Genomic DNA, 22,287 nt, shown 5'->3' on the forward strand with positions numbered 1-22,287 from the left:
ACACACACACACACACACACACACACACACACACACACACACACACACACACACACACACACACACACAGAGCTCTGGGTCACACTGAATGTGGCAACATTCTGCACAACAGGATTCCCGGGTAGCCTACAGGACGCTAGCAGCAAAGTAGCAGACACACACACACACACACACACACACACACACACACACACACACACACACACACACACACACACACACACACACAGACACACAGACACACAGACACACACAGAGAACAGACCCACACACACACACACACACACACACACACACACACACACACACACACACACACACAGAGAACACACACACACACACACACACACACACACACACACACACACACACACACACACACACACACACACACACACACACACAGATTTATCTGTCTTTATCACCCACATGCATCTTTTCCCTAGCAGTCATAAGACAGCCCTTACATCTACATTAGCTGGTCATTAGGTGTTGATGAATTTTCCAGCTCTACCAGCAGATCTAGATGTAGCATGAATCACAGGTTTATATTTATATTAATGCATCACATTCTAATAGGTTACTGTTTCTATAGCAACAGCTCTTTCAAGTGGACTTGCATGCCAGATGCTTCACATAATCTAATAAGCGTTTAATAAACAGCAGATTAAAATGGTGTTTTTATTTAACACAAAACAGAATTGTTGATATGGTGAAGCTTTGTGTTAGAAGACATTTATGTAAAATTTTTGAACAACGAGTCTCCGAGTGTCATCGCTTCGTAATAGTCTGTTTCTAAACAGATACATGTACAGATATATTACAATAGTTCAACTTAAACATTTTTGGTCAGACGATGGTCTCGCTAGCAATCCCACAGAGTGCAGTTGTCTCAGTGTGCGAGCGCTGTTTAAGTCTACAGACGTTAAACAGAAGCTCGGTGAATACAATACGATGCGATGCGATGCGATGCAATGCGATACATCAATGCATGTATGGTACGTAGCTTTAGCGATTTGATTTTAGGGTTAGCATCATTGTTAAAGGTGTTTATAGCAGATATGATTATTTACTGAACAAACTTTATATTAGATTGCATTAGCCAAATGTAATACTTTAAATTATTAACAACTTACAGTACACCACATACTGATCACCATTCTTTAAGACTCCAGGGTAGACTAGGCTATGGTTCATAACTCGGGGAATCGCTATATTTATCGATAGCTGCTATTGTGCTATTGATAGTGACGAAGGATCGACTTCGAAACATTTCATTAAATGTAATTATAAAGCATAACCTTTTAGTCACAAATCCATTCTAAATTGTAAATGTTGAGAAATCGCTGTGGTATAAAACACACACATATAAGATCAACTTTGGTGTGTTAACAGAATCACAACACCCCACTGGTGCTTATTTAAACAGAGTGATCTGAACTGGCAAATAAATAAGCTTTACACTAATATTCGGTTCTCACACACACACACACACAGACACACACACAGACACACACACAGACACACACACACACACACACACACACACACAGACACACACAGACACAGACACACACACAGACACACACACAGACACACACACAGACACACACACACAGACACACACAGACACACACACAGACACACAGACACAGAGACACACACACAGACACACACACAGACACACACAGACAGACACACACACACACAGACACACACACAGACACACACACAGACAGACACACACACAGACACACACACAGACAGACAGACACACAGACAGACACACAGACAGACACACACACAGACAGACACACACACCTGATTTTTAACTTGTGGCACAAGGTCTTCTGGAATGTCCCCTAAAGGATAGGCTCGTCCTGCTAGACAACAACTGAAAGAGAGAGACAAACATGATGTCACTCTGTGTGTGTGTGTGTGTATATATATATATATATATATATATATATATATATATATATATATATATATATATATATATATATATATACACACATATACGTGTGTGTGTGTGTGTGTGTATGTGTGTGTGTTTATATGTGTGTATATTCACCTAATGTAGACAAGCAGCTTATTTCCCATGACAACCTGTTCATCTGTGAAAAGAAATGTGCACAAATAATACTTTTTACCCTCTCAAGTTCAAGTCCAGGTCCAAAATGGACAAACTAGCTAGCTAGTTATCTGTATTATAGTCATTAATCTCTTTATTTCATAATATTCTATATATACGATAATAGAAGCTAACTGGCAGGCTAGCTCGCTATCTGGCTATTTTATTACAGTCCCTAAGTGTAATACAAGGCAGCTAGCTATTTAATGGCTTATTGTATGGTGCCATTAGCTTCTTAACTCTAATCCTTAGCTAATATATTGCACTTACAGCTTCTTATTGTAAAACCAGTGATTAGACACATGCACATCACACTTTTGAAGATTGTCTAATAAGAAGCTAAAGCATAGCTAGGTAGCTTTAGCAAACAGTTCCTCGATTTTTATCAGCGACCACTGCAATGTTTTTATTTTTTTTATCTGAATAACACAGAGCTTTTAAATAAAAGGAGGAGGTGTAATGCACTTCTAAAACTCATAGGCTCCATTTTAGCTAGATTAGCTAACAAGCAATAAGCTAGGTTGCTAACAAGCAAAAGCCCTGAGGTAGCAAATTATTGCTGCACATTTACTACATTAATTGTGAAGCTGAAAACTGTTAGCATTAAACCAAAAATGAAGCACAACACTGTTTTTGGTGCTAGTAAACAGCCGTGAATTAAAGTACCACACTCACGAGCTTATTTACCTCATGTTTGCACAGTAGCAAGAGGAAACTCCTCAGAAAATTATCCTAAGTAACATTCTGCTATCAAGCTGTGGCTTTTTGCTGGCCAACAATGAATTAATAGCAGTTTACTACCTCTAATTTTCTAAGAAGGGACCTAGAGTGCTGGCTCACAAACATCTGAGGTGATTTCAACAAGTGACATGGCTTGTGAAGCTAAAAACTGCTAGCAATAAAGCTAAAAGTAAGAAACTAGCAGATCTCAGACTGTCACAGGAGGTTCTCTCTAGAATACATATTAGTGCATCTGATTAATAACCGTTAGTTACCACAGCCATGAGCTAATTATTGGAAGCAGATCTACCTGTGAGAGGTTTGCCTTCTCGCAGAGGAGGACCGATCACCTGAAAGAGCTTCTGAAAACAGGAAAGTGAGGGAAAGAATCATTTATTTCACACACAAAGTAGGCCTCAAAGCACCAGCTACAGTATACACAGATATATACATGAAGAGCAAATTGATCACCCTACCTGCAACAAAACATGACACAGGCAGGTGTGTGTGTGTGTGTGTGTGTGTGTGTGTGTGTGTGTGTGTGTGTGTGTGTGTGTGTGTGTGTGTGTGTAAATTATTCTCCAATATCAATTCTCTTTCATCTAGCGCTTCAGAGGATCTTGCCGGCTGCAAGACTTTCATCTTCCTCTTGAGTTAATAGTGCATTCACTACTTCATCACAGACCACCGCGCACACACACAAACACACACACACACACACACACACACACACACACACACACACACACAAACACAAACACACACAAACAAACACAGACGCACACAAACACACACAGACAAACACAGACACACACAGACACCCAGACACACATAGACACACATAGACACACATAGACACTTTCCAATATTACAAGCAAATATATTAGCCAACTTTTTAATTCTCTCCCAACTAACAAATCCAAACACACATTTTAATCTCTCTTTTTCTATCTATTTTTCTTTCCTCCTCATTCTCTCTCTCACCAGCGGGTTCTGTAAATGCTAGTGATCGCAAATATGTGATAACCAGGTACATCGTGTAGGTCACATAGACAATTTGTACAATAGTTAAACAAAACCGGTTAAGAACACAATCATTTAAATACGATGGTGAGCATTTTACTTCCATTTCAAAGCAGAAACCATATATAAAAATAGATATAAAAATAGAAATAGGTATAAACATATCAGAAAATAATGTCCACTATAAATTTCAAAACAATGAAATGAACAAATAATTGATGTTTATTGCAGTAAGTCACTTGTTTTTAATGTGTTGTTCATTTTTATTTAAAATTTTTTATATTATTTTATATATATGCACAAAAATTGAAGTATTGCCAAGTGTCACCATGAAGGTTATACTGGAAATTATAATTATTTGGATGTCAAATATTTAGATCATATAATAATAATAATAATAATAATAATAATAATAATAATAATAATAATAATAATAATAATAATATACTGTCAAATCGTATAATCTGTATGACAGCCTTTATGTATTTGTGTTACCTCCATGGGGCTGATGTAATCGTTCATGCCACTGTTGAACACGTACATCATGGCATCGTACAGCTGGTTGTCCCAACACATCTGCACCACCTACACACACAAATATTCAAACACCACACAATAAACATGTTAATGAGCAGCAGGGTTTGAGTGTAGCATGCAAAAAGCTGATGCTGTTTCTGAAATGGTGGCATTCAGGACATGGAACCAAATCGATAGTTGGGACGCAGAATGTGGAACTTCAAAGCAGAAGCTGATACTGAATTCAGGACACTTCCGATTTCCAGACGATAAATTAAACAAGGTTGAATGGAACAAAGTGAGAGTGCAGCAGGAACATTTTTATTTTCATTTGAAATGTGACACATGAAAAGATTTGGGCTTGTGGTATGGAAATCTGAAAAATGAAGAAAAAAAGTTGTGACTATATTAATATGAATAGGGGTGATATTGGAGTGAATGATGCACTGTGATGCAAAAATGTGTTGTGCATCGTGGAAATTTGATTCACATAATGAAAATCAGAATTGTATTAATTATACATCCTAATGCAGCCCTAATCTGTGCAGCCCATAGTGTTAAAATTTACAGAGAATATGGAATAAACAGATCATTTTTTCATGGAGAGCCTTAATATGGTTATGCAAATACTTGGCCACTTTCAAACAACACTGGATGACATTGATATCGGGCTTTTTAGCCAACTTTGGAGCTCTATTACTGCTACACAGCTCATTATGTTTTAGTCAAAGCCCCTGGGTCAGACACTTTGTTTATTCAATCAAAATTTAGGAGAGAATTTATTCATTTGTTTTTGTTTGTTTGTTTGTTTATGAGTACTTTTTTTTTTTTAAATATGGTGAATCAATTGCATATTTTGATTAAAAATATTCTGAGACCCCGAATCGAATCAAAATCAAAATTCAGTAATGTGAATCAAATTGAATTGTGACTGGTGTGTATTATTACATCCTTATTTATATATAAAAGAGGGTCTGAATTTGCAATTATTCCATTAACAAGTATGAAAAAGGTACCAGTTTGGCAATAATTTAGGCTTCAATCATAACAGAAAACAACACTACAATTAAAGTGCTTTCTGTAGGTGTAAGATTGTAGGACAGTGTTTACAGCTCTTCACTGAAATCTGTACACAGTTGTTGTTATCGTTCCTCTGCACCTGGGTTAAGCGTTTCAGATGTAGGAGTGGTAGAGGAGCACGTGCTGATCACGATCATGTCGGTTTGACCGCAGATAGATTGATGCAGAGTTCAGACCCACCTGCTGTATGTCCAGGTTGGTGATGTCCATGTGCACCAGGCAGCCCTCCACACTCTCCATCATACCATTTTCTTGGAAGTAACCGAGGAGGTCCCTCATGACGGGAGCCGTGAGGCAGCCGATCCGCTCGCTCAGAATGTACGGCTCCAGACTCTCCAAGAAGACGCCTTTAGCCACCGAGTTCTCCACCAGCCTCGAGTAGATCTGGTTAAACAGCAGGTCCCTGAACGATAACAGAACACTGACCTCAAACCACAAGGTGGATTCAGCTGGAATTTGTGCTTTCGATGTGAGAAATCAAACATAATAAAATTCTGTATTCAACCAAGTGGGTGGAGTATAAGCTAGATAATGACTGAGGCTAACAAATAAACTAGCTTACAGACAGAGATAAGATGTAAGATAAAAGTGATGGTGACAGTAATAAATGAGAAAACATCTCCAAGAATATCAACATCTATTTCCAAGAGGACAACAGAGATCCCGTTTTGTTGACTCAGGATGTGATCTCATTAGAAAATAATCACCTTTTGATTAGAAACTTTTGGTTCTCACAAGTTTATACTGTAGACGTGTAAATAAAACCTGCTGCTATGATCATAAACTCTGTTCTATCCTCATCCCAGAACTCTTCAATACACAATCAGTACTTTTTATCTTTACTCATCTACACCAGATCTCACTGTCGCCTACATTTAGATTTTTTCCAACGCTAAGTTGTGAGAATGTCTCTTGTTAAAAACAAATAAAAACAGTCTCCTTTTACTTTATGCTATGAAACTTCAGTAGTCAGAACTGGTTTAAAAAATGACTGTGTCACATGCTGTTCCTGCAGTGTTATATGATCAAAGTGCAAACCAGGATTATTGTCTACTGATCATCACTCAAACACACACACACACTTTTATTGCAACTACACTTTAAATATTCTACACAATCGTACAGTATTACTTCAGTATTCCATATAATAAACACAAACCTGAAGCCTCTCAGCAGAGGTGATGTTCATTATGCACCTGACATACTGGACAAATGAGGCACACTGGCATGAAAAGGAAGTGACCTATGGCATTCTGGGAAACCATTAACCTTTTCTGATCTACATTAAGGTCTTTAACCTATAAACTGCAGACAGACTGTAATGCCAAAGAGCAAAGCAGACTGATTCGCTCCTGTCAGTCATGACACATTTGCAATTATATTATGTTCTTTTAGCTCACTCGATAATAATGAGTATATAAATATTCTGAGATAGCTAACCAGGTTATGTGAATGTCATTTCTGAGACTCCTTAAATTACAGGATTACCAGAAAATCAACCAAGTTATTGTCAGACAGCTGTACCTAATAAACTGCCAGTCCAACAGACATATATAAGGAAGACTGCACAGCTGGGATAAGTAGTGTTTTGATTCAGACAAATATAAAAATGTGTACAATGCTCAAATCGTTCAGCTGTTTGTTACAGCATTTCTAAGCAAAAAGCAATTCGAATGCTTAAAAACAATCCACAATATCATTGACTTGTTTTAAAAAAAGAAAGAAAGAAACAGGGAGAAAAAAGTAACAGGGAATTAGGTTACTGTGACAATCCAAACCTAACACATGATTTTTCTTTTGAAATACACATGGGAAGGAAAAAATAAAAAAGAAAGAACAGATTTAACAAGAGAGCGAGAGAGAGCGAGAGAGAGCGAGAGAGAGCGAGAGAGAGCGAGAGAGAGCGAGAGAGAGCGAGAGAGAGCGAGAGAGAGCGAGAGAGTCTTTGAGACAGGGTTGAGTGTGATAATAAATCCATTGAGATAGTTTGAGACAAGCAAACTTCAAGCGACTCTGGCAGTTACACAAACTGCTCTGAGGTGATGCATTGTTATTTTTGTGAAGTATTTCAACCGAGTGTATTTACAGGCAAGAAAATCCAATCTGGTCGATATATCGATATATATGGCAAACAAAATTCATTAATCTAAATAAAAATTGTTAAAAGTTAAAACTCCAGGCAACATTTTTGTAAGAATAAATAAATAAATAAATAAATAAATAAATAAATTCTACCTTCAAAGTAAATGTTGATATCAAACCCATTTCTGCTCCCCAAGTGTTTGTTCACAAACATCGAAAAGTTGAAGGTGTTTTCTTCGACCACTAAAATCCTGTCTAAGGTTATCATCAGAAAGAAAAACACACGTCTCACACTGAAAGACAACTGAAAACCCTGACTCATTTTAGATCAGACTCACAGCCAGAAAATCCATTCAAAGGCCCGATACCCCAATTTACTCAGTATAAAAGATGGGAAAGTTTGTGCCATAGTATCCCATAACGATTCTGGAAATTATTACTACTACTACTACTACTACTACATCTTTACTTCACGATCCTGTATTTCATCTTAATTATTTGCTGTATGTTCACACATCCAACACCAACACCATTCTTAAAGTCTATATATTTTGTTGATATATATTTACTCTGTAAACAGAGAGACACTCTCGTCTACACTGCTGAGTTGTGTTCATACCACATTCGCCTCACTGTCAGTGTTATACTTGGCATGTAATTCATTCTTTTGGGAGTTTCTCCGAGATCCAAATAAAGTATTTGCAAGATATCCTCTCTAGTTTCACAAGAATCTGGTAATTATGTCAATAAATGTGACCAAGGGCAACTTCAAACGCAGACCTATCCTGTAGCCCATCGGCAAACACTGGATATTTGATCAATATTGAATGTGACCTTCAATATTCTGAAGGTTATGGCTAGAAAAGTGTACAAAAGATATCAGATACCCTGTATCACACTGTGTCAGTATGTTTTATTCATAATGACAAGAAATAAATTCTTACAGAGATACTAAAAATGTTTGTACGGTTCCAGGGTCAGTCCCTCTATTCTAATATGTGACTGTGTAGAAAATATATCCCTGATATTTTGTCAGTGTTCTCATTACCCTGCTCTACCTTACACGAAAACGGATAAGGCACGAGAGAACATGAGGAACAAGGGCATCTAATTACATACACAAGGTGTTTACATGACAAGCATGATTCTCTCTAGAGAGAAAATTTAACACATACTGGGATCTGGCTGTGAAACCAAGACAAGCCCTAGCAGCCAAGAGCACATTTTCACAGCAGATCAGTGTATGAGGGAAGCGGAGTGTGTGTGTGTGGTGTGTGTGTGCGCTAAAGTGTTACTAGCTATCACCAAAATGCAGATGAAACAGGGACAGATGGAGAGGGATGGGGAGGGGGATGATGATGAAATGTGAGGGAGAATTTCTACTCTTCCAAAACTCAAGCTGATGTTCAGGACATTAACGAGCAGATCTGTATGAGCTTAGCCTCCGTTACTGTGTGTGTTAGAGAAGAAAGCGAAAGAGAGATAGAGAATGTTTTCTCCTGTCAAATTAATGTACTCTAAATACCATCACTTTACTATATGAAAATTTGCACCCACAGCATCACTCCTGTGATCAACAACGTTACGAATGTCGAAATTGTCCAACAGATTAGAGACTATGACTTGTTACACAACATAACCATAACATATTAAATGTACTTACAGCACAATTTTGACCATCCTATGCCTTTTTGCAAATATTTACCAAAACATCTGAGGTAAATGTTGATATTCTAGAAAGTTCTGTCGCATTTCCACTGGCAAGGTGCCTTCATAATGTCCATAAAGTCGTTAAACAGCTACATGTCTGTAAACAGCTACATGTTAGCTAGCTAAATCATTAGCTCTTTGCATTCTGTGAAGATTCCACATGAATGGCTAACTCTAATTAGCATTTACTACTCAGTGAGGGAATGTTTTTGTTTAAGAAAATCTAATCATAGATCTTTTATACTGAACACATCTGAGGGCTAATATTACTAATATGTTTCTGTAATATCCTGTCATTGTACATTTATAATGTCCATAAAGTCTAATAAAGGCTAATGTTTATGTTTCTTAATATAGCAGAAACCATGGATGTTCGGTTTATAGTCGGCGCGTTTAAAGTTGCCGCTCGAGTTTATTTGAACTAGAATACTCTCCATACTGAGATTTCTTTATATTATACAGCACACATCTGAGGAAAACGTTAATGCTGTCAATATGTCTGTGTAATTTACACTGTCACTTTGCCTTTACAACATCACATACTCTGTCACAAAGTAAAAATAGCCTGGCATTAGCTAGCTAAGACTAATAAAGGCTAATGTTGGTGTTTCTTAATACATCAGAACGCACGAATTGTCAGTTTATGGATGATGCTAAGATTAAAGACTGTTGGAAGAATCCCTGTTGAAAGTCCAGTTCAGTTTTTCTTAATTTTTTGTCTCACTACTATTGGTCTGCCTTTGCATTGTCGGTATGAAAGATTTATTGTTTCTCTGCTAGCTAGGTAAGCTGTTAGTGTCACTTGTTAGCTAGCTTATTGTCACTGTTCATTAATTACTCATTCAAAAAACATTGTTTCTCTTAGGTTTGTCTATCAAATTTCAATTTCTTAGCTATTTTCACAGAAACATGTGTAGTGTAATATAATATACACACACGTACATATACAGTATGTAGGGCACCATTTTTTTATCTTTAGAGTATCAAATATTTTAGCATTTCGATCAGACAGGCATAAGAAGAGCATCATGTCTACTCACCTAACGGACAAAATGCAATCATTTGGGAAGTTTCTGTGATACGAAGATTCAATATTCATAAACACAAGTTTCATTTTTATCTGAAGTGGCTCATATCGTCTTGTGAAATACAACAAAATAGGTTCTGAGCTCAGGTAAATACTAATATATTTGGGTAGAAAACACTCCAGCGAACTGACATTTATACTGAAATAAAATAACAGTACGGGTGACATTTCTAATATATCTCATGAGACATATCCACTATGCTCATGATTTGCGTAGCTGTATGTGTGTGAGTGTTTAACAGCCATGTGATCAGTTGTCCTGGCAAGCAAACAGATTTGTTGTATATATTTAGAAATAGTGAACAGCTTAGCCTTTCATTCAAACGAGTGGTGATGTTGAAACCGACTGGAAATCAGTCATTTTAGATTCAAAGCGTCTGTTAAAGTAGAAAGTTTAAAATAAGTAAAAAAAAAAAAAAGTTTAACAAACAATTTGTAGTAACTGTGAGGCACGTTTTTCACTAAAAATGTTGGAAACTTGGAAATGGCCTTTAAGCTCAGGGATGACAGACTCGCCTCGACCTCCAAAACATGCTAAGGACCATTGGACTGAAGTACCCTCGCATTTGAAGATCCCTTTAAATATCCTCATGGGCCAAATGAAAATGTCTGTTCTGAGAACAGCTGGAGACTGGAGGTTAATAGAAGCAGTGTGTCAAGATTTGAACATCACACTGCTCTCAGAGCTCAAGTTCAAGAGGAGCAATTAAAGCAACGAGGTGTCAGAAAGTTCTCCGGGGACTCAGTGGGGGAATGTGGTAGTAAAAGGAAATCGTTTTTTCTTTCTTGTTCTTCTTCCCTTGTACAGAACCCATGGGGTGCTGAGTTACAGACGTAGATATGTATGTGTACATACAAGTGCTCTCGCTAACACATCACACGCAACTAACCGACAAGCGCTAAAGATCTGTCTAATTTTAGCCTACAACAATTATTACTACTCACACACAAACACAGACAGATAAATTCATGTGAAAGGAGGAACGAGCAGCTCAAAGTAATGCTGAACTCAAAAACATGGAGGATTTTTAAACTCCTCTCAGAATGTTTTTACAGACTGGTGTTCAGTTTTGTTCACATGGATCGAAATGAACAATTTTCAATTTAAAACAGCAGCTACTTAAAAAAAACAATCCTTCAGGAATCCCATACAAGCTCAGGTTGTGGTGTCAAAAATTAAGTTCGGGCCTATTATGGTCGATATGCAAATGATTTGTTTTTAGTGCACAGAACCGAGTTGATAGTTAATAAGCTATCAAGATAACTTACAAAATGTTATCAATGAATAAAATTGTTCTGCTGTAAAATTGTTCTTTGTTCTGCTGCGAAATAAATCAGGAGAGGATGTGACCACCAGCTCAGATTTTGAGATGGAAGATATATCTTGTGTACATATTCATAGATTGTGCTGTTTTATAATGAGGTTAAATGTTTAGTAATGTGGGCTTTATTTTAGTTTCTTAGCCATAAAATCGTATTAAAAACATATTACTCTATATTTGTAATGTCTACTTTGGAGCTGAAGGTAATGTTTTTGTGCTGTATAAATCTGACCTACATAAATCTTCTATGACTTGCACACACAGTGTTACAAATGTGTGTGTGTGTGTGTGTGTGTGTGTGTGTGTGTGTGTGTGTGTGTGTGTGTGTGTGTGTGTGTGTGTGTGTGTGTGTGTGTGTGTGTGTGTGTGAGAGCTGTAGGGTGTTTTTAGCGTTGGACGCATGACTTACGTCCTCTGCAGGAGCAGACAGTAATCCACCACGACAGGAATCATGTCCTAAAGAGACAGAGAGAGAAAGAGGGTGTCGGGTGAGGAAAGAGCTAACATTACTGCATCACTGCTGCTTCTGGTTCATGACTAACGCTTGTTAATGATAAAGTTTAAGCTTCGGAACCAAATAAAATACGTAGTCAATCAGCCATGATATTTGGTATTTAATCATGATTTAGAGATTGCAACAACATTTTGTCCTTTCATATTAGAAGATAAATTAAACAGAATCCATTCAAAACAACAGAAATATATTTTCCAGTCATCTTTTAGAGAAAGATACAGAGGATATCGAGGACAACGATGAAAAATAATGCTAAAATAATGAATAAGACAATGTTATTAGCATTAACATATCTAATGAAATAAATCATTAAACTTCCAGTGAAAATGTTTAGGCTGGATACATGACATTGCTTAGAGTAATGGACTGATGTGGATAATAAAGTCAAGCCTATTTTTTTAAATAACCACATGCTAGCACAATCAACAGGGGGACTAAAAACCTGATTTAATTTTATTTTTATTATTATAAACTAGTAGCAATAAAGATTATTATTGGTGATACAAAACAATACCATAAAAAGCAAAAGTCAAACACCATCTTGGGAGCCAGAAATATTTCCGTTACAAGCATAAGCTCAAGTACATAAATAAGTAGATAGTAGATCAATGTAAATATCTAGCCTTTATATATAACAAATAATACATTGAGTTTCCACAGCCTCATCTACCTGGAAGTGTTGCTCCAGCAGCTGGATCTTGCCTTGCTCGGGACACTTCTTTAGCGATCGCTCTACATACTGGAACAAGATCTCCACCATCTGTGGCAAAATGAGAGAAACAGAAGATTCCTTCTGATCTTTACACAGGTCAGTGCAACGAGCGCATTCACAACCATCAACTCACATATATTTCGTGATTGTCACTGACCAGATTCTGTTCATATTGATGTAGGTATTTAAGTCAAATTTCCTAACACACATTTAACCTGCTTTCTGTTGATGCTGTCGTATTAAATCTAATACTTCATTTATGAGGACTTTAAATGTATGTTAAGAGCAAATGTGCAGTGAGGACACGCTTTTCAGGTCAGAGAGAGTCAGTGCATCTTTTTTTTGTGAAGTGTCAATTTTAAATTGTTTTGATCTAAAAGTTCTGATTGCACATCCTGTAGTTTCAAAGCAAAGTGTTTGTACAGAAACATTCTCCCACATTACATCTGTGTGTTGAAAATGTGAGGTATAGTGGGGTAGAGTTGTACATCTATGCTACAAATTTGAGGTATAGTGAGGTAGAGGTGTACAGCTCTGTTAGGAATTTGAGGTTTAGTGAGGTAGAGGTGTACATCTCTGTTAGGAATTTGAGGTTTAGTGAGGTAGAGGTGTACATCTGTGTGTTACAAATTTGAGGTATAGTCGTACATCAGGAATTTGAGGTATTGTGAGGTAGAGTTGCACATCTGTGTGTTAGGAATTTGAGTTATAGTGAGGTAGAGTTATATATCTATGTGTTAGGAATTTGAGTTATAGTGAGGTAGAGTTATATATCTATGTGTTAGGAATTTGAGTTATAGTGAGGTAGAGTTATATATCTATGTGTTAGGAATTTGAGTTATAGTGAGGTAGAGTTATATATCTATGTGGTAGGAATTTGAGATATAGTGAGGTAGAGTTATATATCTATGTGGTAGGAATTTGAGATATAGTGAGGTAGAGTTATATATCTATGTGGTAGGAATTTGAGATATAGTGAGGTAGAGAAAATTTAAATTTAGGAGCTGAAATCTCCTGTGATTCAGTGTGAGCTTGTTTAGCAGATGTTAGCTATCTGGCTAGCTGTCTACATGTCAGTGTCCAAATTGCAACTTCATATTCATACATCCTGGATCTTTCAATTAATCTAACTGTGTAGTGAACTCGTGATGCTTGTAGTATTGTTAACTTTAAATTTTTTTAAATGTTATTTTAATGACACTTTCAAGGTGAAGTTAATGAGAAGATAAGGTTTGAGTGATTTTTCTGCCAGTGTTCGTTCCTCTCTCTCTCTCTCTCTCACACACACACGTCTCAGTCTCTCTGTCTCTCTCTCTCGTCTCTGTGTCTCTCTGTCTCTCATAAGTCTCTCTTTCACATCTCTCTCACACGTCTCGGTCTCTCTCTCTCTCATCTCTGTGTCTCTGTTTCTCTCTGTTTCTCTCTCTCTCTCAAAAACAAGTCTTGGATGCTTTAACATTTATCAGGCTGAATCACTTGGCAGCTTGTCATTCAGGCACTCAAATTGTAATGGCTAATTAGTGCTTAGAACCTGTAGCGTTTATACGTTCCTGCAGGTGTTACCTTGTCAGCCACCACTCCCTTCCGTTTGGCAGGGTCACCGAACAGACCTGCGATGTCCATCAAAACAGAAAGAACAAAGAACATTATTGTAGCGTCCAAATGAGCGTCCACAGTCTGGTGCAAAGTGGAGTGCATGAAGTGATGTCAGGAGCTCTGAAGTTTCCAAAGATTTTACAGTAGTAAAAACCACAGAACTGTGTTATAGATGATATTACACCTATAAATAATGTAAACAATTGTACTCTACAATTAATTTAAAAATGGTCACATTTAACTTGTGACACCTTGTTTCAGAATACACTCAACTCGTAGAACGAATGTTAACTCACCCAATACTGCTTTAGCTGTGCCTTCATGGAAAGACCAGGCTAAAGAGAGCGCCTCGGTAAACTTCTCCTGCTTCAGTAAATGATCGATGCGCTGGAAATAAATGGTGAATTACTATAAAGCTACAGACTTATAAAAGGATTAAAAATACTTAAACATCCACCACTTACCTCTCTCCAGTTTCTGAGAGTCATAACATGGACAGACTACAGGAGACAAGATAAACATGATTAATACATAATATTGTGTTTTAGTTGAAAGGTAAGATAAAGCTGAGAGAGAATGTGTGCATACTCGTGCGATGACACCAGCAAGACGTTTAATTAAACTGGATGACACTTTTTACATTTTAGTTATTGTCACAGGTAACAAAAAAAACGGTCAAATATTTCAGATATTTCTGAATGAGTTGAATTTTCACGCTTTGTGCCTTTTCTTTAAGATGTGAATATGCTTCTCCGGCATTGTAGTGCTCGCTCATAGATATTAAAAAGGGGGGGGGGATGGAAAGAAAACACAATGACAAAGAACAGCAAAAAATAAACGAAATGATAACATAAAGGTGCTTTAAAATTTTTACATTGACTGCTTCAGACATAGGAAATAATTTAAATGACTCACTCTATAATTTATTATTTATTCAATTATATTTAGTGATAAAATATATAACCTCTTCATGACCTTTTTCATAATTTACATTTATGGCATTTAGCAGACACCCTTATCCAGAGTGACTTACAACTGAGCAACTGAGGGTTAAGGGCCTTTCTCAGGGGCCCAGCAGTGGCAGCTTGGTGGACCTGACTCTTAAATCCGAGCATTAATAGGAAAGAAAAATGTCGTATTTAAACATCTGTCAATATACCTGTTCGAACCAGCCACGCTTCACTGATATTCATGCTTTATAAAAGGACAGTATTTTCTCCTTTATGGCTTTGTTTAGGCTGATTTCCTGATTTGTAATGACTCTTAATGACGACTTAAGTGTTCGAGTCTGTTGGAACTTTTCCTGCTTAGATATTTATAGGACTAGAAAACAGCCAAACCTTAATGAGGCACATTCTAATAACTGACAGAGACAGCTGCTGGGACTGAGTCTAATATTTAAACTAAATGTTGAATTCAGGTTTTTATATGGAACATAACGTTAAACAAAAATAATGATGGGATAAGTGGCTATTAAGAACTTTACCAAACTTAATTTGGGTGACAAATTGGTCTTAGAACTGTCATGGACAAAAGACGTCTTCGACTACGTCTACACTAATCCGGATTCATTTGAAAACAGTGTTTTCATCTAAAAACGCTCCGCATCCACACTACATTTTCAATAACCTTCTTATCCACACTGAAACATAAAAAACCCTTAAGCCCCTATACTGTGCATGTGTTAAACGTAAGGCGCTACGACGTACGTAATTTCCACCTGCCGTTTTTTTTACTTTCCGGCTCTTTGAAATGTCACGGCAATGTCGAGGAAAGGGACCGAAAGAGGTTTTTTTAAATAAACCTGACAGTGAGGTGGAGTTGCTGCTGCGAGTAACACATGAGAATAAAGACGTGCCAAAACAAATACACAGAAATACTGATGAAATATTGTCTGAAATGGTTTTGAAATATTGTCTGACTGCGTCACATGCCTACAGTTGCGTCATCGTTTCAGAAAGCCTCAATTCATTGAAAATGCCCAGGCATTTTCAAATTTATCCACTTTGGAGAGCGTTTTCAAAACGTTCCGGTTTCGTTGACAAAAACGGCGTCTCGTAAGGCCAAAAACAAAAACAAAAAAAATGAATGTATAAATGATATTCCTCAGTCAGGGTCAATGGAGAACTTTGAATGCAATATCATAATAAAATTGTAAACTGTGGTAAAGTAATTAGGTTGAGCAATTACAATACAATACGAGCGCTTGTCTTGGTTTCTACAATGTACAGTGTGATTACAGTGACCCACTGACACTTTAACAAGAAGCACTCTTTCTCTCCTTCCCTGTTTCACTCCCTCTCAGGTAACTGGCGGTTCACGGAGGGCGGCAAGGCGAGCAGACCTCGATGAATATTCACATGATTCACATTATGCATGCTGTCGAATTAGCATAATTGCAGTAACGTGTGCCAAAAGCTCAGCGAGACGTGATGGAGGAGTCAGCCAGAAACCACAGACTAACCCTTTCATTTAGCTTGGAATTTCTCTCTACTACACCCAAACACAATTAGTACACGGTTTTCTCCTACAAAACAACATCATAAACAAAATGTTAAGAAGGAAAGGGGGGAGGACTTTTTAATGAGTGTCTCTGTTAAAGACCTGCACCCTTGCAAGGAAAAATTTAACTCTCTCGTATGTTGTAATTAAGTTTGCTATTTTACTACAGCCATACTTTTGTTCCCAGGTAGACGATCTGGCCTCCGTAGCTGCACACAGACTGATAACACGCCTTCTCTCCCACCAAAGCCTGCAGAATAAAAAAACACATAGATACATGATATATCTGTATTAGTGTCCATAAAACTAAGTAAAGGACCTGGAGCCTGTGTAGCTGTCAGGCACAGTGAATGAGGTGATGACTCTGTCTGTCAGTCCCAGTGAAGGGGTGTGGCCTGTGTTTGTTAGTCCCAGTGTAGGGGTGTGGCCTGTGTTTGTTAGTCCCAGTGAAGGGGTGTGGCCTGTGTTTGTTAGTCCCAGTGAAGGGGTGTGGCCTGTGATTGTTAGTCCCAGTGTAGGGGTGTGGCCTGTGTTTGTTAGTCCCAGTGAAGGGGTGTGGCCTGTGTTTGTTAGTCACAGTGAAGGGGTGTGGCCTGTGTTTGTTAGTCCCAGTGAAGGGGTGTGGCCTGTGATTGTTAGTCCCAGTGAAGGGGTGTGGCCTGTGTTTGTTAGTCCCAGTGAAGGGGTGTGGCCTGTGTTTGTTAGTCACAGTGAAGGGGTGTGGTCTGTGTTTGTTAGTCCCAGTGAAGGGGTGTGGCCTGTGATTGTTAGTCCCAGTGAAGGGGTGTGGTCTGTGTTTGTTAGTCCCAGTGAAGGGGTGTGGTCTGTGTTTGTTAGTCCCAGTGAAGGGGTGTGGTCTGTGTTTGTTAGTCACAGTGAAGGGGTGTGGTCTGTGTTTGTTGGTCACAGTGAAGGGGTGTGGTCTGTGTTTGTTGGTCCCAGTGAAGGGGTGTGGCCTGTGTTTGTTAGTCCCAGTGAAGGGGTGTTGCCTGTGTTTGTTAGTCCCAGTGAAGGGGTGTGGCCTGTGTTTGTTAGTCCCAGTGAAGGGGTGTGGCCTGTGTTTGTGAGTCCCAGTGAAGGGGTGTGGCCTGTGTTTGTGAGTCCCAGTGAAGGGGTGTGGCCTGTGTTTGTTAGTCCCAGTGAAGGGGTGTGGCCTGTGATTGTTAGTCCCAGTGAAGGGGTGTGGTCTGTGTTTGTTAGTCCCAGTGAAGGGGTGTGGTCTGTGTTTGTTAGTCCCAGTGAAGGGGTGTGGTCTGTGTTTGTTAGTCACAGTGAAGGGGTGTGGCCTGTGTTTGTTAGTCCCAGTGAAGGGGTGTGGCCTGTGTTTGTTAGTCCCAGTGAAGGGGTGTGGCCTGTGTTTGTTAGTCACAGTGAAGGGGTGTGGTCTGTGTTTGTTGGTCACAGTGAAGGGGTGTGGTCTGTGTTTGTTGGTCACAGTGAAGGGGTGTGGCCTGTGTTTGTTAGTCCCAGTGAAGGGGTGTGGCCTGTGTTTGTTAGTCCCAGTGAAGGGGTGTGGCCTGTGTTTGTTAGTCCCAGTGAAGGGGTGTGGCCTGTGTTTGTTAGTCCCAGTGAAGGGGTGTGGCCTGTGTTTGTTAGTCCCAGTGAAGGGGTGTGGCCTGTGTTTGTTAGTCCCAGTGAAGGGGTGTGGTCTGTGTTTGGTAGTCAGAGTGAAGGGGTGTGGTCTTTGTTTGGTAGTCAGAGTGAAGGGGTGTGGCCTGTGTTTGTTAGTCACAGTGAAGGGATGTGGCCTGTGTTTAGTAGTCAGAGTGAAGGGATGTGGCCTGTGTTTAGTAGTCAGAGTGAAGGGATGTGGCCTGTGTTTAGTAAGTCAGAGTGAAGTGGTGTGGTCTTTGTTTGGTAGTCAGAGTGAAGGGATGTGGCCTGTGTTTAGTAGTCAGAGTGAAGGGGTGTGGTCTGAATTTGTCAGTCACTGTCAAGGGGTTAGGTCTGTTTTTGTCAGTCACAGTGGTGGGGTGTGGCCGGTGTTCAGTCACCATAAAGGAGGCGTGGTCTCTGTGCCAGTCAGTCAAAGTGAAGGGGGTGTGGCCTGTGATTTTCAGTCTCAATAAAAAAGCATGGCCTGTGTCTGTCAGTTACCGTGAGGGAGGCGTGGCCTATGTGTCTGTCAGTCATAGCCTGTTAATCGTTTTTTTTAAGATATGCGTATTATTGTGTAACTTCAATAATTATATAGGTATATATAGGTTAAGAGGTGTTGTAGTAAGCTGCGTATTTGCCAGTGAAAACAACACTACTATAGCTTAATGTTCCATATCTGTTCATTTCAGATGTCTTTACTGAAGCTCTTTGCTGATAAATCTTGCCACCCACCAGAGCCTGGCTGACGTTGCCCCCTGTAGCAAGAGATTTAAAATGACTGCTGTTGTAGACGAGCTGCACCTCGGCCAGGTCCAGAGTTTCCAGCTCCTCCTGACTGGGCCGATCCACCACGTGCAGCTTCTCTCCACTGTCCATTAACACCAGTGTCCGAGGATTCATCCACTGACGGAGACAGAAAAAAAATCGTCGTCTTGTTTTTTGCCATTTAAACTTACTTTTAGGAGTTTTAGCTGGCATTTTCATAAAATGTCTGTGAAAAATGGGTAAAATGTATACTGTTGTTAATATGTACTGTACTATGCAACATTCTGATAATGTTGTGATTAATAATTTCTAATATATCTTCCACCTCTAGAAGATCTGCTTTCATAAGAAGTGATAAAGGAAAGACAGAAAACCGCCAGAGGCACAAACTGTGTTGACTGGTGAAGGCTTCTGCTGTATAAACAGAACAGGATCGTTCGATGCTGGAACAATTCTATTGGTGTGTGTGTGTGCGTGTGTGTAGGATGTGTTTAATGTGGGAATTTGATCACAGAGGCGAAAGCCAGAGGGATGTACTCACTGTCAGACTGATAAGGTCACAGTTGAGTTGGAGCTGTCGCTGTTTGATGACGTGGACCGTTCCAGATTCGTCCTTCTTCACCTGCAAACACACACAAACACACACACACAACTGTCAATCATATCCCCCATGAGCATGTTTCATTTTCAGTGATAGAATGTGCTAATGTTTGTTAATGTCTATAATCACGAAGGGATGTGAATCTAAAAAACATCACATTTGGATTTTCTATTTATTTTTTGGATCAACCTTATTTGGTTGTACATTTCGATTTATTTTCCAGTATAATAATAATAATCACATGATGCTTCTGATTAATAATTATAATTTTCACAATTTACACGTTATGTATGAATTTTCAGAATATAGGGGCAAGTCGTGGCCTAATGGTTAGAGAGTCTGACTCGTAATCCTAAGGTTGTGGGTTCAAGTCTCGGGCCGGCCACGACTGAGGTGCCCTTGAGCAAGGCACCGAACCCCCCAACTGCTCCCCGGGCGCCGCAGCATAAATGGCTGCCCACTGCTGTGTGTGTTCATGGTGTGTGTGTTCACTGCTGTGTGTGTGCACTTTGGATGGGTCAAATGCAAAGAACGAAGTCTGAGTATGGGTCACTGTACTTAGCCGTATGTCACGTCCCTTTTTTTTTTTTTAAAGTTATTAAATGAAAAAATCGTGTGAACTTGAAAATGCAACTAAAAAAATATCATGGTACGGCTATATGCCTTTATTTATTTATTTATTTTACTTTATTTAAATACAGTATAAATTACAAGTCTTTTTATTATTTCAAAAACACAGGAGTGCAAACTTTAATTAGTTATCCATTTCCACCCAGAACGTTTGGCGCTGCGCTGTCTGTGGCTGAATCTCTGAAGGTGTTCAAATTGACCATCTTATCGACTGCACAACATTGTTATATTACATTATACCCTATTCGGCGTGCATAGCTATCAAATGAATAGAAATCCATTTGAGATTTATATCCGTAACTGGGTGACTTATTCCTGCGTGAGGAACGGTGGCAAAAACCAATAAAAACGAATCAGACACTGAAATTTTGTGTAATTGTCCAGAATCTTTCAACAGAGATTCACAGCGTGTCTCAGAATCTGTTCTTTCTTTCCGAGTGTATAAAATGCTCGTTATTCTTACCAGCAGGAAGTGGACAGTGTTTCCTCTACAGAAGGCGAGGATGGGGTTCACTGCTTTCTGTGCCGCTACAAACTGCCATGCCAACTGGGGCACGCTGGCAGGGTCTGTCTGCAGTCATAACAACAGGAGAAAAAAAACAACAACAACCGACTGTCAAACAAAAATACAGAGAAAGAGAACAAGAGATAAAGACGTAACTCTCACTCCCAGGGACCAATCGCAAACGCACAAAAAGACATATGCAAATTCACAGGCGATATGAGGGAAGTGAACAAAATGTTTTTTTTCTGGAACAATCGGTGCGAGTCAGGCTCTGACTGAATGAAGGACTCCAGACTGACTGGACGCCACTTATCATTCCAATACCTGCAGACATAAGCGTTCAGATCAAGCACCGAGGCTTCACACGACGCTCTACGTCCCTGGCAGTCTAATGGCGGGAGAGAAAGAAAGAGGGGGGAAAAAAGGCCTATTGAGGGAAATAATTATGCCTCTCTACCAGAGCTCTACAGCCGAGAGAGACGATGATGCAGAGAGAATGAGAAAAGTGTCAGCACGCATTGTGCCTGTGGGTGGCTTCGTCTGACAGAAAGAAAAAAGACAGAAAGAGTAAAAAATGGGAAAGACAAAGAGAAAGAAAGTGCCAAAGAGGTAAAAAAAAAAATAGGGAGGGGAGGTGCTGTCTTTAAGTACAGATTTCACATCAAAATCTCAAACACACACAAACACACACACAGTTATACATGTGAATTGTTATATATGATATAGAGATAATGCAGATGCAGATGTGTTATATTGCCCAGATCTAACACACACACACACACACACACACACACACACACACACACACACACACCTAATGATGATACTGTACAATACCTTGCCATATGGAAAAGTCATCCAGACCTTTAGAGACGGCTTCAGTCCGATCACTAGTATCTGAGAGAGAGAGAGAGAGAGAGAGAGAGAGAGAGACAGAGAGAGAGAGAGAGAGAGAGAGAGAGACAGAGAGAGTGACTACTGTTCATTAACAGTGTTCTCAGCCAACGCAGGTGTTGGCTGAGAACACTGAAAGAGATGAAAGAGACCATCTTCAGTGGTTCATGTGATATGGACATATAGTGAAGCTGTATTGCTGATCATTATGATAAAAGAAAGGTAATATTCTTTGAAATATATCAGTAATTAATAAATAAATGCAATTTTTTAATGACTCTGACATACCTAATGT

At 39.0% G+C, this 22,287-nt stretch overlaps 1 protein-coding gene across 8 annotated transcripts in view; it reads right to left on the reverse strand.

The window, feature by feature from the left end:
• The window catches only part of vps8 (VPS8 subunit of CORVET complex), a 100,725-nt gene that overhangs the window by 69,997 nt on the left and 8,441 nt on the right, over positions 1 to 22,287 (reverse strand). For all 8 annotated transcript variants that reach the window (XM_047803135.1, XM_047803132.1, XM_047803131.1 and 5 more), the window contains 15 exons: positions 21,936 to 21,995; positions 21,057 to 21,164; positions 19,904 to 19,984; positions 19,330 to 19,500; positions 17,174 to 17,248; positions 14,961 to 14,996; positions 14,793 to 14,883; positions 14,464 to 14,510; positions 12,859 to 12,948; positions 12,084 to 12,130; positions 5,654 to 5,876; positions 4,373 to 4,462; positions 3,165 to 3,216; positions 2,075 to 2,117; positions 1,822 to 1,894 (listed from right to left, as the gene is read on the reverse strand). In XM_047803135.1, the coding sequence (XP_047659091.1) occupies positions 1,822 to 1,894; positions 2,075 to 2,117; positions 3,165 to 3,216; positions 4,373 to 4,462; positions 5,654 to 5,876; positions 12,084 to 12,130; positions 12,859 to 12,948; positions 14,464 to 14,510; positions 14,793 to 14,883; positions 14,961 to 14,996; positions 17,174 to 17,248; positions 19,330 to 19,500; positions 19,904 to 19,984; positions 21,057 to 21,164; positions 21,936 to 21,995 (1,287 nt within the window). The remainder of the gene's footprint in view (positions 1 to 1,821; positions 1,895 to 2,074; positions 2,118 to 3,164; positions 3,217 to 4,372; positions 4,463 to 5,653; positions 5,877 to 12,083; positions 12,131 to 12,858; positions 12,949 to 14,463; positions 14,511 to 14,792; positions 14,884 to 14,960; positions 14,997 to 17,173; positions 17,249 to 19,329; positions 19,501 to 19,903; positions 19,985 to 21,056; positions 21,165 to 21,935; positions 21,996 to 22,287) is intronic.

This window comes from Tachysurus fulvidraco, chromosome 18, assembly GCF_022655615.1.
Source record: "Tachysurus fulvidraco isolate hzauxx_2018 chromosome 18, HZAU_PFXX_2.0, whole genome shotgun sequence".
NCBI lineage: Eukaryota > Metazoa > Chordata > Actinopteri > Siluriformes > Bagridae > Tachysurus > Tachysurus fulvidraco.